Raw genomic sequence first — 16192 nt, 5'->3', positions numbered from 1 at the left:
AGAGAGAGAGAGAGAGAGAGAGAGAGAGAGAGAGAGCTTAATCTGAAGCGAGGATTAAGAGAGATGAATGAGAATTAATATGAAAGGAGAGTCGTTGCACAAGAGTGCAAAGGAGAGCCAGGTACAGAGACTGTAATCATGCAGCTGCAGCTGACAGTCGAGGCTAGTGAAGCGTTGAAGGAAATGCAAAAAGAAGAGAAGGCTGAAGGTGGAGGAAAAGCGTGGGAGGACGAAGGGCGAACAGAGGATCTGATCACGTAGGAAGGAGTATTGGAGCATGAGGAGTGGGAAGTACGGATAGAGGGGAAAGTCTGATAAAGGAAGGAGAAGCGAAGTATGAGGAGGAGGAAGGGCAGGGTCAAAGAAAATGTGATGGACAAAGCAGTGGAGGAGTTGGAAGAGGAGGAGGAGAAAGGGCGATCAAACAGGAACTTTTATTATTGTTATTATTTTATTATTATTATAATTCAGTGTCCACAAATCCAAAGGGAATAACCCTATAAACCCTTTACTCTGATAAGGTATTTCCATCTAACAGAACATTTATTGTGATTATTGTGAAACGAGAGAGAGAGAGAGAGAGAGAGAGAGAGAGAGAGAGAGAGAGAAAAGTCATCAAAGAAATAAATACACAAAAGCATAAAATCAGTAAAGAGATAAGTGACAAAAACCAAGGCAGTGGTCCATTGCTCTTCAGAGAACCGTTTCAGCCTTTCTATAGACCCTTGAACATCAGAGCCCTCAACTCTGCTGGAAGACCGTCATACTGGACCTCTTGTACTGGCCAGTGAGGTACCGTTCTATGTTGACAGAATGGACAGAAAAGGCCAAGGGCTCATTCCAAAGGTACAAGTACAGAATAGAGCGGAATTCCTCTGTTGAACAGGAGCTATCGAAGGCAGCCATACAGGATGTCGTCTGACGAAGATCTCAATCGTAATTTCCATTCATGAGAAAAAAAGAGCCGTTAATTTGGCTAATTTTGTCAAAAAAAAAAAAAATAATAATAATAAATAAATAAATAAAAATCTCAAAAGGCTGTGGACATACAGACATGAAAACAATACTCCCCAAAAGGTAGACCAAAACATCAGAAACACATAAACATGAAAAAATTTTATCTACATATGTTAAGATACTGGAACAATTGCAAATAATGCATAGCCTCCTGGCAGCATTATATGACATGTTTTCAGCGGTACTTAAGAGGAAGCTTGGATTCGAAGGTAATACGAAATATAGCCCAAAAAACCAGGATCCTTAATTATACTGTTGCCTGTGCACAGCGAATCAGGTATAAGAGAACAGTACGAGACGGACAAATTAATAGTCTGCGTGACTACAGTTCCGTCTCATAAAACAACGATTGCTTCACTTACTGGTCCGTTATGATTCTCTGTCAAGTCTTGAAGTAATTTGGATATTCATTTTGTGGGAAAGAATAGCTGCAAAACATATATTATCTGCAAACTTCACCACCATATCATCGAGGTCTTCAGTTGTCACTAAAATAAACTAAAAGCAAGAAAGGTTTCAGAATAGTACCCCGTAAATCGCCATCAACAACTCTGCTCTTTGTTGTTCAGAAACACAAGAACAGAGAATGGAAGTACGGATAATATATCTTTTAACATTTTAGTTCTCAAAATGATATTCAGGAGCCTTATGGCCACCCAAGTCGAAGGTAGCACAAAGATAATTTTTAAGCGATCTACATCCACTATAAAGCAAGTCTTGGATGTGATCAGGTAAGAAAAGGCATCACAAGTATTGTTTTCTTTCCAGTAAGTATCAGGATTCAAGTGTCCAGATTCGAGGTACTTAAGTAAGTGTTTACATCACAGCTCTTTGGCAGCCGTAGAGAACACTGTAAGAATGGATATCAGCCTACCTGTAGTTGCAATTAACACTAGGACTGCCCTTCGGAACAGGTACAGTGTCACATAATTCCTGTTCTAGAGAGACATACTCAAAATGGAAGTTATAAAATACAATGAGTGTAGAGCAAGTGCTCCAGACACCGTTTAAAATAAAATAAAGGCAATACCACCAACTTGATCTTGACTAATACCTCTCAAGTTTTTTATTTTATTTTATTTTTTTTTTTACAAGTTTGAGGCAAAAGTAGAAATGAGTCAGGAGGATGCTTTTGAAGATGAGGAGAAAGGGTCGATAAAAGAGAAGTCTGATGAAGGAATAAGTCGAGGAATACTCTTGGGGTGAAGGTCAGTTGAAAAGAAAGACGAATGAAGTGCAAAGAAATTTATGAGCATGAGGAGAAGGATAATGGAAGAAGCAGAGGAGTGAAAGCAGTAGCAGCAAAAAAAAAAAAAAAAAAAAAAAAAGCTGACAACGGCAGGGTAGGGGGTCCTTGTAGAAAACAGGCAAAGCAGAAATATGTAATGCAATGAGTAGCGATGCAGAGCACAGAATCGCAAAAAACAAATACTTAAAAAATAAAAAAAAAAACAATAGTTTTAGTCATGTAATCGGTTAACTGAATAAATCGAATGTTAAAACCTAACTCATTGAGGATATTTTGATAAAAAAAATAAAGGGCACAGTCTGCTTACTCTACATGGAATCTAAATGATACTGCTTGCAGTTCATTCGTTTTCACATTTTCACAAAGAGATAATTATAGAGCACAGAAATCGTTATGCGTTCTTGAATAGGTTAATATTAAGTGATGTTCAGATGGTCTTAATAGCTAAAAAAAATAGTTGATAAAACCATCAGTAGTGAAGGCAGGCTAAATTTTAAGAACTGTAGATCATACAGTTAGCATAATCAGTGCTGTTTGATAATGGTCACTGGAGGAAAGGAAATGGCTGAACACGTTTTTGGTTTTAACAACTTGATTTTAATTGTTTTCAGAAACGTCAAAAGTAGATATTATTATTATTTATTTTTCATAATCGTGCAACTGTACCCATTCAGAGAAACAGAGGTCACTGAAAAACAGTTAATTCAATACTAAGATGCGGTCGAGATATAAAAACATGTAAGCAATGAGATGAACTCATTTGACAGCTACGCAAACAAATAAACTAAACACATGCAAAGCATCTCCCATTAACAGGGTTCGCCAAGATGAAAGTGGTGCGATGTTATCCGCCGCTAACAATCACATGGCAATAAAGAGAGGCCCCTTCGTGGAACCTGTCCTTCCAACAGGCGACGCATGGCAACCGTCTCACCATCTTGCGTCTCTTTCTCCCCGTTCCCAAACAGCTGGTGATGGACGTGAGGGAGTTTCTAGGTGGTGAGATCACAGTTAGGACCGCGGGAGGAACTCTGTCTGTGAGAGGGCGTCTTGAATCGGACGTGGGCGGTGAAGGAGACTCCGCCTACTCGGGAATCTCTAGTAGGGCTTCATCGTCCTCGGGTCGCACGCTTCATCGCAGATTCAACCTTCCCCCAGACGCCGACGGGGAGAAAGTCCAGTCGACACTCTCCAGGGACTCGGTGCTGACCGTCACTATTGGCAAAAGGGTAAGCACAGAGAGAGAGAGAGAGACCTCATAACATCTTGGCATTCCTTTTCTTCAGAGATTGCTTATAACACACTTTTATATATATATATATATATATATATATATATATATATATATATATATATATATATATATATATATATATATATATATATATATATATATATATATATATATATATATATACTGTATATATATATGCATGTATATTTATCTATATATATTGTATATAATATATATATATATATATATATATATATATATATATATATATATATATATATATATATATATATATATATGTGTGTGTGTGTGTGTGTGTGTGTGTGTGTGTTTTACCGCCAAAACATGAACTTTTAATTACCCTAATACTGTATATTCTTGACTTGATTTAACTGTTGAGTTTACTGTCAATACGGCAACTGGAGTGGGCATTGGGCATTCAAGAGTGCACAGGGAATCCCTTGATACTCTCCCCTAGAAACACAATGACTTATTCCTGAACTCATTTTGCAGACAGACGTTCGAGTAATTCCAGTCACAGTGGAGGGGGACACGCCACCGCCGCCAGGCTCAGCGTCCGTTTCCGGTAGGAGTGCCACGAAGAGGCACTCAGCTACTCAGCCCGAGCCAGGACCCACTCCGAGCAAGAGGAGCCAGGAGAATCATGAGGGCGCGAGGGACACTCGCCGGCACTCGCCTGACAGGAGAGACAGGAGTACCAGCAGAACCCGCGAGCCTTTTGGAATGAGGAGACGGGAAACAGACCGCGATCAGAGAACAACTGGGACAGAGAGCTCAAGGCTAACAAGGTTAGACGATGACGTCATCCACAGGCACCAGAGGAACAGCAGGAGAGGGAGTGATCTCTTCACGGGCACGAGCGATAACCTGAGAGGAAGTGAGGAGAATCGTAGGAAGAGTTACCCTGACAGTTCCTCGCGAAGGGCAGCTGCTGAGGACATCAGCAGAAGATACCTCAACAAATCCAACAATAACAGCGATGAAAATGGGAGCAAGAGAAGAACGAGAGAAACTGTCGAGGAGGAAGAATCGCAGCCTAGTCAGAGAACCCGGAGGAGAACGAATAAATACGAAGAGGCAAAAGAGTTCCACATCCCGATACGACTTGAGAATCCTTCCAGCGACTCGGAGACAGTCCTCCCTTACTCGTCCTCGTCTTCCTCCCAGTCATCGACTATTTCCTCCAGTGTGGGCAGAGGCGCTTCTGCTTCATGTACCGAACAGTCGGAGTCGCCAAATGCGCCCTCAAGAAATACCAAAGACACTGACGGCGGAATCCCCTTTTCGTCATCGCTCATCACAAAAATGAACAGGGACAAAAAGAATGCCTCAGAGAAAGAAGAAACCTCGCATCTCTCTCCCAAAGATACATCCAACATTCGTAAAAATTTGATGAATGAGAAGGAAAACATTAAGCCGGCAAAGGATGATTCTCAGTGGGTTTATTCTAAATGTTACCAAAGCGATTCTACAAAGAATGACATAACAGAAAAACAACCTTTGAGAGTAAACAAAGAATCTGCAACTGCAGCAAAACCGGCAGACGAGAGAAGAAGATACTATTTTGGAGACACGCCCCTCGCAACCTCCAAAAACAACGACGTCGAAGTGCGCCTAACCTCACCAGGAGGCACTTCGATACCCAAAACAGAAACTGAACCCAAAGCAAACCATCAACAAGAACACTTGAAATCTGATTCACATAACAACGTGCAAAAGACAGACGACACCAGCAGCATAAAAAAGGACGCCGCTATTGAAAAAGAATCCAACTTAACCGCCAAAGACTACTTAAGAACAGAATCGCAAGAATCTGACTTGGTAGAAAACGGCAGAAAATCCCCGCTCGAAGGACGAGAGGTCACTGTCGAAAAGAAGCAGTCTGACATGGAAGGGGACATGTTCAAGGACTGCTGGCAGAACTTCAGCAGTACACTGCAAGAAGTTCTTTCCAGACTGCAAGAACTGTCGTCGGAATTGGGGCCTGCTGCCCGAAATCAGGGAACCTCGTCAACATCATCATCATCTCCACCATCCCCTCCAAAGTCAACCGAGACAACAGAGGGACGCAGCGCGACAGCGAACAACGACAAGGTAAGATGTTCTTACCTGACGCTTTTCTTTAGTTGACGAATTTCAGGAGGTGAGCGAGTATAGGTCAAGTTAGGGTATGTCATGAAAAGTAAAATGAATACTCAGTACTCGCACTCACCCCCAGATGAAGACTTAATTTTTTTCTTTCAGACATATAGATTAAATAATCACACATCAAACAAATATATATTTATAAGAGATCCGATATCAAACTTAAATATATATTTATAAGAGATCCGATACCAGACTTAAATTTTAATAGAAAAGGCTGCATACTTCAGGTTTCCCGAGAATTAAGAACATTTGAGCATAACGGTGGATAACGAAGGAGCACAAAATGCAAAACAGTGCAAACCCAATCAAGCTTAGCTCTTCAAAAGTACAATTATTAATTTGAGTGATCATGTGGCGTAACAGCAAGCAAGACATGGAAGTCTCTGGTCTACATGATTTACACTTATAAAACACTTGACATAAAGTTATGCTTCATGCATAATTCATGTACAGCAAGTCCCAAGTCACGTACAGTTATTTAGAGTTGTTATCTGTTTAATGGACTGTTTGATAGCCATTTAGAACCTTCTCACTGACCTGATAGTAATGAAAAAAAGGTGAAGCCTTTGATGGAACCTAACACCTGTGAGAACCAATGAAATCGCCATGAAAGGGGTTTGACTTGAAACCTTATTTTTGAAATGGGTGAAAATAATACAAGAACAACGCCTTTCACTCTGCTGTTTAATATAGCATTGCCAAAATCTTCATCACTTGTGCTTTACTCTCTCTCGATCAGTTTGAGAAAATTAAAATTACTCTGTAAACAACCAACAATTTTGCTCGTGACATACGCTAATCGACCGACGTTGTTTGAGCAAACAAAAGTCATTGGTGACAAAAAAAATCCTTAGCCCATTCACTTATATTCCGATTTCCTTTAGTAGACATATTTTGTGTTAGCAGGGTACATATTAAACTAAAATTATAGTCTATAAAGGAGTGATATTTATATAGTGGGGAGAGAGAGAGAGAGAGAGAGAGAGAGAGAGAGAGAGAGAGAGAGAGAGAGAGATCTGAACCGGTCTCATGAAGCTTCTTTCATTTGCATTTAAGATGTATGTTCGCCTAGGCGTCCGACCGACTCCTAGAATGACTGCGTGTGCTCTTTGCTCCTTCCAAGGAGAAAGTATTGCCCAGTCATGGTATATGCGAGTGGGCTTCACACCAAGGCTGTGTATGAGCCGAGACCGTGATAACAGGCGGGAGGAGGACGCTTCTTAGACTATGGGAGGACGCACACTCGACTTTATCCTTTTTCAACTCTGTTCCACGATACCTCCTCCTGCCAACCCCCTGTTCCATGATACCTCCCCCAGCCAATGGCCTCCCCGCCCCAAACTCCCCAGCCTCCTTCATCTACGAATACAGAACGCGACACCAATGCAAAGAATTGTATATCTGTTTTGTCTATTTAAACACTATCATTTGTTCAGAACAACTACCGAGATTTTTAAAACGTACTCTAAATGATTATATCGCGAATAACAAAAATCGATGTGAGAGTCACCTGTTTTTGTAAACTTTGCTAACAGCATTTGCAAGGACAGAGAAGTGGTAGATTCACAACCAAATTGCCTCGCAGGATACTCTCTCTCTCTCTCTCTCTTAGGAATTTGAGTTTCATAGTTGTTCTTCCCATCGTTATTCAGCTTCCTGTTAACGGAATAGCAGAAACTGCACAATGGGAGCACTTGATATTAATTAGTCCGCTTTTCCTGTAATTAAATATAGTAATGAATACTTAATTTCTATGTAACCACCGTGTTTGTCTTCGTTGCATTGCTTTCTCTGGATGTTTATATAGCAGAGGGTCCTTGATTCCGTAGCACAGGGCAGAACCACAACCCGACCCCCAGCTTTATTAATGTGTCTGTGTATGTGTGTGTTTTTGTGTGTGCGTGTGTGTGAGATTTTCATCACAGATAAACTTTACAGCAAAACATTTACTACGATAAGCATCAGAAAGGCAATTAGCTTACTCATATAGTTGAAAACACAAAAACAAGAACAAGAAATAAGTATTTACCGAGAACATCAACAGCAATAACAGAGGTTCCCCACAATGATCTAATGTTTATAAATTACGATACTCTGCAACTCACTTCGATCTAGAGAATCAAGCAACGTTAGGTTCCCGGCACTTTCTTTGAGGGCCCCATGGGGCTAACAAGCTTTCTCAATCTGTGCTCGTTAATGGGAGGGAAATGCTTTTTTGGAGTCCACCCCTCCCTAAAAATAAAAACAAACCAGTTCATAATAATAATAATAATAATAATAATAATAATAATAATAATAATAATAATAATAATAATAATAATTGGGAGGAAATGCTTTTTTTTTGAGTCCACCCCTCTCTAAAAATAAAAACAAACAGTTTAATAATAATAATAATAATAATAATAATAATAATAATAATAATAATAATAATAACTGCTGCTTCAGCTGCATTTAATAGAAATAATTATTGACGATTGGGTGCGTGCTAACAAATATTTGTTTTTGGGGAAAAGTCAAAATCTGTCCATATTCTATACGCACCTCCACTGAAGAAAGTAAAAACAAAAAGTTCATAATAATAAATAATAATAATAATAATAATAGAAATGTTTAAAAATAATAATAATAATAATAATAATAATAATAATTAATAATAATAATAATAATAATGATTGGGAGGGAACTGCTTTTTGGAGTCCACCCCTCTCTTAAGATAAAAACAAACCAGTTCATAATAATAATAAAAAATAATAATAATAATAATGCTTTTTAATAAAAATGAAAATAATAATAATAATAATAATAATAATAATAATAATAATTGATAATTGGGGGAAATGCTTTTTGAGTCCACCCTCTCTAAAAATAAAAAACAAACCAGTTCATAATAATAATAAAAATAATAATAATAATAATAATAATAATAATAATAATAATAATGATTGGGAGGGAAATGCTTTTTTGGAGTCCACCCCTGTCTAAAAATAAAAACAAACCAGTTTAATAATAATAATAATAATAATAATAATAATAATAATAATAATAATAATAATAATAATAATAATGATTGGGAGGGAAATGATGTTTTGGACTTCATCCCCTTTACAACCTTTCTCTAAAGCGGAAAGGAAGTACAGTAGTACTTTGTGAAGCCACTCCCCATGTAAAAAAAAAAAAAAAAAATACCACTTGACGTAACAGTGCTAAAAGAAAAGCCTAGATATCACTCACCTGTCTCGCTTCTGAATGAACGACAGAGAAACAGGTCGGAAGGGAGCGCGTCTCCCATCGACCCGCTTCAAATGTCACGTTCTCATTCAGGTGCCAGGCTGTCTCATGACTCACTGGCGACGCTCGACGTGCTTGCAATAATGACGATGGACCGAAACTGATGGTTACCTATTATTTATTAAAAGGGGTTGGAAGTTTTTCTTTTTTTTTTTTTTACAGGGGCGGGATAGGGTTAGTGCTAGGGCAACTTGAATATCTAGGTCTGAGGTGTTTCAACAGTTTATTGCGAAATGCAGATTTTTCATAAATGAAGACGCTACCCTGGAAATGTAGCTTCTCGGCGAGCTTAGTTGAATAATTAGCTGAAAATCCGGTAACATGTGTAAATCCTGTTTCAAGGAGAGCAGCAAACGTTTCTTGTTGTTGTTGTTGTTCTACTTCTTCTTTTCTTCTTCTTCTTCTTCTTCTTCTTCTTCTTCTTCTTATTATTATTATTATTATTATTATTATTATTATTATTATTATTATTATTAGACGTAAATATTAATGTTGTTCCTTAGTGACTGCAAGGGACTACGAAATCTCAAATTTCTATTCGTGGAAAACATAAAAAAGAGAGACCAGAGACACACAGGCATATTCATATTTGCCAAAATAACAACTCACGTTTGTTTGTTTCCTAGAACAGCCAAAGACATCCTCGCACGTAAGTACAGGAAAAACGGGAAATGTAAGAAGCAAAGTCGTCAGACCATCGGCGTTTCACTCGTATCTACTTATGTACGGCACACAACATGAATTATATGCCGGAACCTACTCACTGTACGCGATACGTATAGATGCGCGCGCATCCACACACACACATACATATACATACATACATATATACATACATATATATATATATATATATATATATATATATATATATATATATATATATGTGTGTGTGTGTGTGTGTGTGTGTGTATATATATTATATAAAGACATATATATAATATATTATGTGTATTGTGTGTACGTGTATATACACACGCATACACACATATATACGCAGACATATACAGTATATGTATATATATATATATATATATATATATATATATATATATATATATATATATATATATATATTTGTGTGTGAAAATACACAATAAATTTAAGGTTGCTAGAAAGATAATAATCAATCAAAATACTCTAAACATACTCTATAATTGTCTGAATATGTCATTAAACACAATTCGAAAAAATGGTAGGAATATTCTCCATTTAAATAAACAAGAACTCAAGAAAAAGAGTTAGAGTAATCAAAAAAAAAGAAAGAAAAGGAAAGGGAAATTCAAGCCGACTCTGAAATGTAAATCGCCCAAAACCTGTTTCACTTTCCGTCACTGAAGGGTTGAGAAAAGTGTGCGTGGCAAATCTGTTGGTGGTACGGTCGTGATAAGTGTATGCATTCTAATTATTAGTCAGTCAAAAGGCCTCGGAAATCACGTATGTATTGAAGAGAAGTTGTTGCTTTTGAAGAAGGGATGTTGCCTGCACTTAAAAAATATCTCTCGCTCTAAAGCGTGTTTTGACTCTCTTAACGACAAAAGGCGAGTAAAGAAGAATAAGCTTGTCTGATACGCCAAGAACTCACTCAGAGGAACACGAAAACCTTCAAATTATTTATTACATGAATAAATGAAGGATTCTCTCGGTTTTGCTAAAGGCTGAAAATACTTCATCGTTTTTGTTTTTATAGTCGTGTGCCTTTCCCGTCAAAAATGACGGCTATGCTGGATTTCTGAAAATGCACCGTACTTAAAATATATACCAAGCACACTGCTTTGCACAGCATTTGCTTTTTCATGTTTTTAATTATATCTAAACGTGGCGTTCACTATCCGTAGATTATCCCTGTTACAAAAAGAAAAAATAAATACCTGTACTACATATTACGTCAATATAATAGAATAAGAAGAAATGAATATAAAAAAGTTATTCTCTGCAGTACTGCCCAATAAATCGACTAAGACCGATTATCTTTCCAAATACTCAACAAGCAATTAGCAGATGGCATTTAAGCAGAAAAAAGAAAGCGCAAATAGTACGCAGAGTAAAAAAAAAAAAAAAAAAAAAAAAAGTGGCAAATTGAATATTCGCAACCTTGTGTATAAGAATGAGAGGAAGAAGAGAAAGAAACTTCAGTGAGTGACTAAATAAGGAAAGTCTCGTGTGGTCGAAGTGGTCGGACACAACTCAGAGTTGCGTCAGTGATTCCAACCCACGCCCACACAGACGCTGACCCTCACTACTACGAACTCCAGCCCCTTACGCCCACCTTCGCAGCCATCTTAGTAACTATGTTCCATAAGGAAATTAATTGCATAACTTTATCCATTTGTATACTAACTTACGGAAAATTCGACAATAAAAAAAAAAAGTTGAATACTTAAGGAAACCTTTCCTTGAAATCTTCCATCCGTTTCGATACTTATTTTAAACTTTTCAAAAAACTAAAAATTAGCTTCAAAATCCAGCGAATAAAAAAAAGACAACATACATTTGAGGTTATAAGTGTGATAGTAATTTTTCTAAGTTTGGGAAACATTTAAGTATTAATTATTATCTATGAAGAGAACTAAAGAAGCTTGAAAGTAACTTTCAAGGCGGAGCCTTTTAAGGCTAGAATTGCATTACTGAAATATAAAAATCTGCTTTGACAATCAGGACATTTGAATTTAGGAAATTAAATGTATTCAAATTTTTCAAATGTATGTATAATACATATTTACGCTTGGGGAAAGAGCACAAAAACGGGGGCTTTAGAAACGTGAAGCCCCTTGATTTTGACAACAGTTTTCGTATATAAATTCATGACATTGCCATAGTAACTGTGCGTTATGTAGTCCCTTCAATTGATCACGCAGGCGCAAACTACATTAAATACAGTTAGAATTCAGTGCCGATATAGCTGAAAAAAATGAGCGATGAAACAAATTCTTGGCAAGGAAAATAAAAAAATTTTTGGCAAGGAAAATGAAGTCAACATTTCTCGAGGAAAGATATCGAGTTGAAATCTGAAGCGGAACACTAAACGAATATGGAAAAAACAGCATAAAAAATGAGGCGAACTGGTGAAAACCGAGACGAGCCAAAAAAGCACGTTAAAACCGTTTCTCCCTTTATTGAGGAGTCCCAGTTGTTCCGAAGGGCCTTGAGATAAGCGTCCAGAGGAGACCGGTGCACCGCCATCATAAAGGCGAGGATTAATAAGGCCTGTCAAAAGCTTATCTTAAACGCCTTCATGATCTCCGCCGAGGGATTAACAATAAGTGTCGGGTTATATTTCGCGGTGGCGCTAGAAAATACAGCATCAGGCGGCGCTGCTTTCTGTTCTTCATCTGGGGCTTAATGGGTGCAGACAGATCAACAGATAATAAGCTTCGCTCCCCCGTTTCTCGCTCTTTATTTGGCAGCGACTTTGCTTTCGTTAATTTGCTTTTTATGTTGCTGATGCCTGTTGATCAAGTGGAACCGGGTGCTTCTGCAAGGTTTTATTTAATCCTTGAAGTGTACTGTAATGTTCATATATAGTAATCGGGGAAAAAATACTATTTTCCGTATCATGTCTACTGCTTTTGGTGACGGAGAATGACCTTTTGTGAAATTCATCTCACACACACACACATTATATATATATATATATATATATATATATATATATATATATATATATATATATATATATATATATACTGTATATATATTATAGCACTAAGCGTAAGACTGATGACTGGGATCGAGATCTGGTTTCTGAAAATCTAGAGGTCACAAAATGTTAGATATGTCTACAGTAATTGCTTCACGAGTCAGGCTGACTTTTAGAAAGGGCCACATGTGGCCAACAAATGCCATTTTTTACAAGGGGCGTTTATTCTGAAGGAAAATGGCTGGCTTGCGGATACACCAGGCGGTGCAATTAATATGTGCTGGCAAAATTCATACTGTCCTCACCGCTGATGGCGAAAATCCCTTAAGGTACAGAAATGTTTCAGTCCATTAGTATGCCGTCATCCAGTAAATGAGACCATAATACCATGACGTCATCAGCCTGTGGTTGAACGAAATCCTTGAGAAACAGGATTTTGTCTCAAAACGCCTTTTAGCGATTAAACTTTCTTTTTGTTTGCACTGTTTGACCGGTTACCAAGAAACTTAAAAAAAAAATAAAAATAAAAAAGGCACAATGTAAAGCTTTTATTTTCTATAATTGGGTGGAAAATTCCTTCATAGTCAGCGAACACATAAACTAATAACTTGAGAGGATTGACACTTCTTTGTGACACTGATGTAAAGATTAAGCTCATCATAAACACATGCAAACACCGAACACATGTTTGTTCCTTCTAAACAAAACACGGCCTCATGCTGTAACGCTGTTACAAAAAGTGGTAGTAACAGAAGTCACTGAACAACGTGATGTGAACTCCTGATGACGCCACCCGCCAAAAAGAAGCAAAAATAAAGGGAATAGCCCAGACAGGTTTAAAGTACCCCCGAGTTGCTTATTTCTTGTTTTTCTTCAATACGGAATTACGATTAGGACTTTTCCTGGCTACGTTACTGCACAATGCACCAGGTGCTTCAAAATCTTGTGGTGTAAAATAAACTTCTGTCACGTTTTGTGCAATAATAAATGAATGAATGGTTAGAAACTATCTGGCATCATGATTCGCTGCAGTAATGCAATGGATTTATCTAATCAATCAAGGTTAACTTATGAAAAAACAAACACCTTTGTACATCTCTCTCTCTCTCTCTCTCTCTCTCTCTCTCTCTCTCTCAGATGATGAATTGTCGTATTTGAACCGCAATTTCAAAGGCCCTCTTGTCATTCTTCTGCTTGCGTTGTGTGGCTATTTATGCATATGCAGAGACTGAAAGAGTGAATAAATAATTCATTTTACGATCGCTGTGTCCTTTTTCTATGTCAAGTCGCATTCAGGTCCGCTCAACTGCTTCGGTGCCCTCATACCCAGATACACTGAGATATATATGTGTTGCAGTTGCATACGTAAGCATAGAATAATGTACTTCATCGCGGTTGAGCCCCGCCCCTCTTTTCATCTTTCTCTTGTTTTTCATCTGACTTAGGCTAGAAAAAGGGGTTATTTACGCTGTCCGTTCCGCTTGGTATTTTGTCTTGAAGAAGCGTTGCTGAACTTCTAAAAAGCAAATGAACGAAGTCCGCTCTTTAAGAAACGGGACTTTCTTTTCAATTTTCAAGGCTTTCAGGCTCAGGGTGAGTAATTTCGCTGAGAAAAAGAGGAACATCCCCTACATGCCTTCAAATCATTTCTGTCATTATCATTTCAACCGTCTGTATTACAACAAGTTATACGAAATGCTATTGTTATAATTTTCCATATCATGATGATGAATTAGGGGAACTTAAATACTGGAAAATATGACAAATTTTTCAAGTAATTTGTATTTTTCCTAACCATACAAACCTGAGGTCCTTTACAATAGGAATTATTTTCAGGGCAGCAAAGTAATTCCTACTGTACAGGAACGACGATTTGTATATTGTGTAGGAACAACTACACATTATACAGCTGGAAGCATAAACGACATGAACTTCGTTTGCTCAATATTTAATCTTGATAGTGTAGTTAATAATTAATATCATATTTTCTCAGACTCACGTTGCTAATGAAATTAACTTTCCAGTGACTGGAAATCTTTCCTCTGCTTCCCTCCGAGCTATTACACAGACTTTCCACTACGCTTTGTATTTACAGACCACAGCAGTAATGGTCTCAGCCTCCTTGAAACCCCCTTATTATGAATAGTCTTCGAAAGGCACCGTCAAATCATTACATAGCCTTGTACGAAAAAAGCCAGTTATGTTTTACGGTGCAATGCGCTCGCGTAAGGGGATCCATTCGTCGATTGTTGCCAATTTGGAAGACACAGACAACGAAAGACCTTTCCTAATGTGGCCATCTCAGAATTCGTCCAGTCTGTCTTCTCCATCATCTCAGCGCACAAAAATTCGTGAAACAAGTATATGTAGCATGAGGCTCTCTCAGAAGTAACAATTAGTAGCGATCTATCATTTCTTTATTTTGTTTTTCTTTCATTATACATTAAGACGAACGCCCCCTTAATGGAAAAACCGAGTGTCCTAAAAGGCTGCCCCTGCCACGAAGACTCCTACCAAAGCTGTCCCGATTGTGTTGGTGTCTGTGGGCGAAACCACGCACGGTCTCTTTCAGCCTATCTCTCCTCCCTCCCCCTCTCTCTCTCTCTCTCTCTCTCTCTCTCTCTCTCTCTCTCTATCTCTCTCTCACGGACGAAGCTTTGCACATACAGTATACTGTGGTATTGACGTGAAGTGCGTATGTGTGACCGCTTGTACGCGCGATGTCTCTTGGCGTTTTGACGGTTTGTACCTTGTTAAGTCACCGCGCTTTGATCGACTGATCGGTCGTTCGCGTTGCTGTGAATGGGAAATACATCATTTCATCTGGATCTTCTGCGATAATGGGAAATAAGGTATAGTAAGATAGGGATAGCACATTTCTCTCTCTCTCTCTCTCTCTCTCTCTCTCTCTCATCTGCTTTAGTCCAAATAATTTCGGTTTTGCTATACTGTACATAATGCCATCCTGTTTATATTTACAACACTTCCTATTTATACTTACAACACTCTTCGTTAAAATCGTTACTTTCATGTTTAGATTCATCATTTCACTCAGTGTGTCATCCACATCATCGACATTATTGCTCTTCTTTTTCTTCATTTCGAATCTTCCACTTTCCACCGCTTAAATTGCACCGTAGCATCCTTGCACTTAGTTGTTTGAAGAGATGACATTATTTTAGTGCCGAGCAGTAAATCAGAGACCTTCTCATTCAAACTGGTGTCAAGAGAGAGAGAGAGAGAGAGAGAGAGAGAGAGAGAGAGAGAGAGAGGTTTGGTGAAATAACTGACGAATAGTTTTACCCAGGTGGGGAGAGGACCACCTCGTCAAGGCTTTCCCGTTCTTAATTCCGTGACGGTACAGGTATACATTTTGACTAAGCTCCGATCACTCACGTCTGTAATGTTTTTTCACTTTTCTCTTCCTTACTTTCCCCGTCCCGACTGCAACCCGTAATAGTCAACTTACAACCAGGTACATGATTCTCTGCTTGTCTTAGATCAACGGAGGCAAGCTGGTTTTTCGAGGGAACCCGCCCACGCAGTTCCTTTTTCGTCGCTGTTGAGAGAGAGAGAGAGAGAGAGAGAGAGAGAG

At 38.2% G+C, this 16192-nt stretch overlaps 2 protein-coding genes across 7 annotated transcripts in view; one reads left to right on the top strand and one right to left on the bottom strand.

Annotated features, from left to right (window-relative positions):
* LOC136854063 (serine/arginine repetitive matrix protein 2-like) overlaps positions 1–16192 on the top strand; it is a 105185-nt gene that overhangs the window by 33198 nt on the left and 55795 nt on the right. For all 4 annotated transcript variants that reach the window (XM_067130172.1, XM_067130170.1, XM_067130168.1 and 1 more), the window contains 2 exons: positions 3235–3495; positions 4014–5615. In XM_067130172.1, the coding sequence (XP_066986273.1) occupies positions 3235–3495; positions 4014–5615 (1863 nt within the window). The remainder of the gene's footprint in view (positions 1–3234; positions 3496–4013; positions 5616–16192) is intronic.
* The window catches only part of LOC136854066 (centrosomal protein of 112 kDa-like), a 227743-nt gene that overhangs the window by 157778 nt on the left and 53773 nt on the right, over positions 1–16192 (bottom strand). The gene's annotated exons all lie outside the window — the stretch shown is intronic.

This window comes from Macrobrachium rosenbergii, chromosome 28 (genome assembly GCF_040412425.1).
Source record: "Macrobrachium rosenbergii isolate ZJJX-2024 chromosome 28, ASM4041242v1, whole genome shotgun sequence".
Taxonomy (NCBI): Eukaryota; Metazoa; Arthropoda; class Malacostraca; order Decapoda; family Palaemonidae; genus Macrobrachium; species Macrobrachium rosenbergii.
This window is presented reverse-complemented; position numbering and strand designations above follow the sequence as displayed.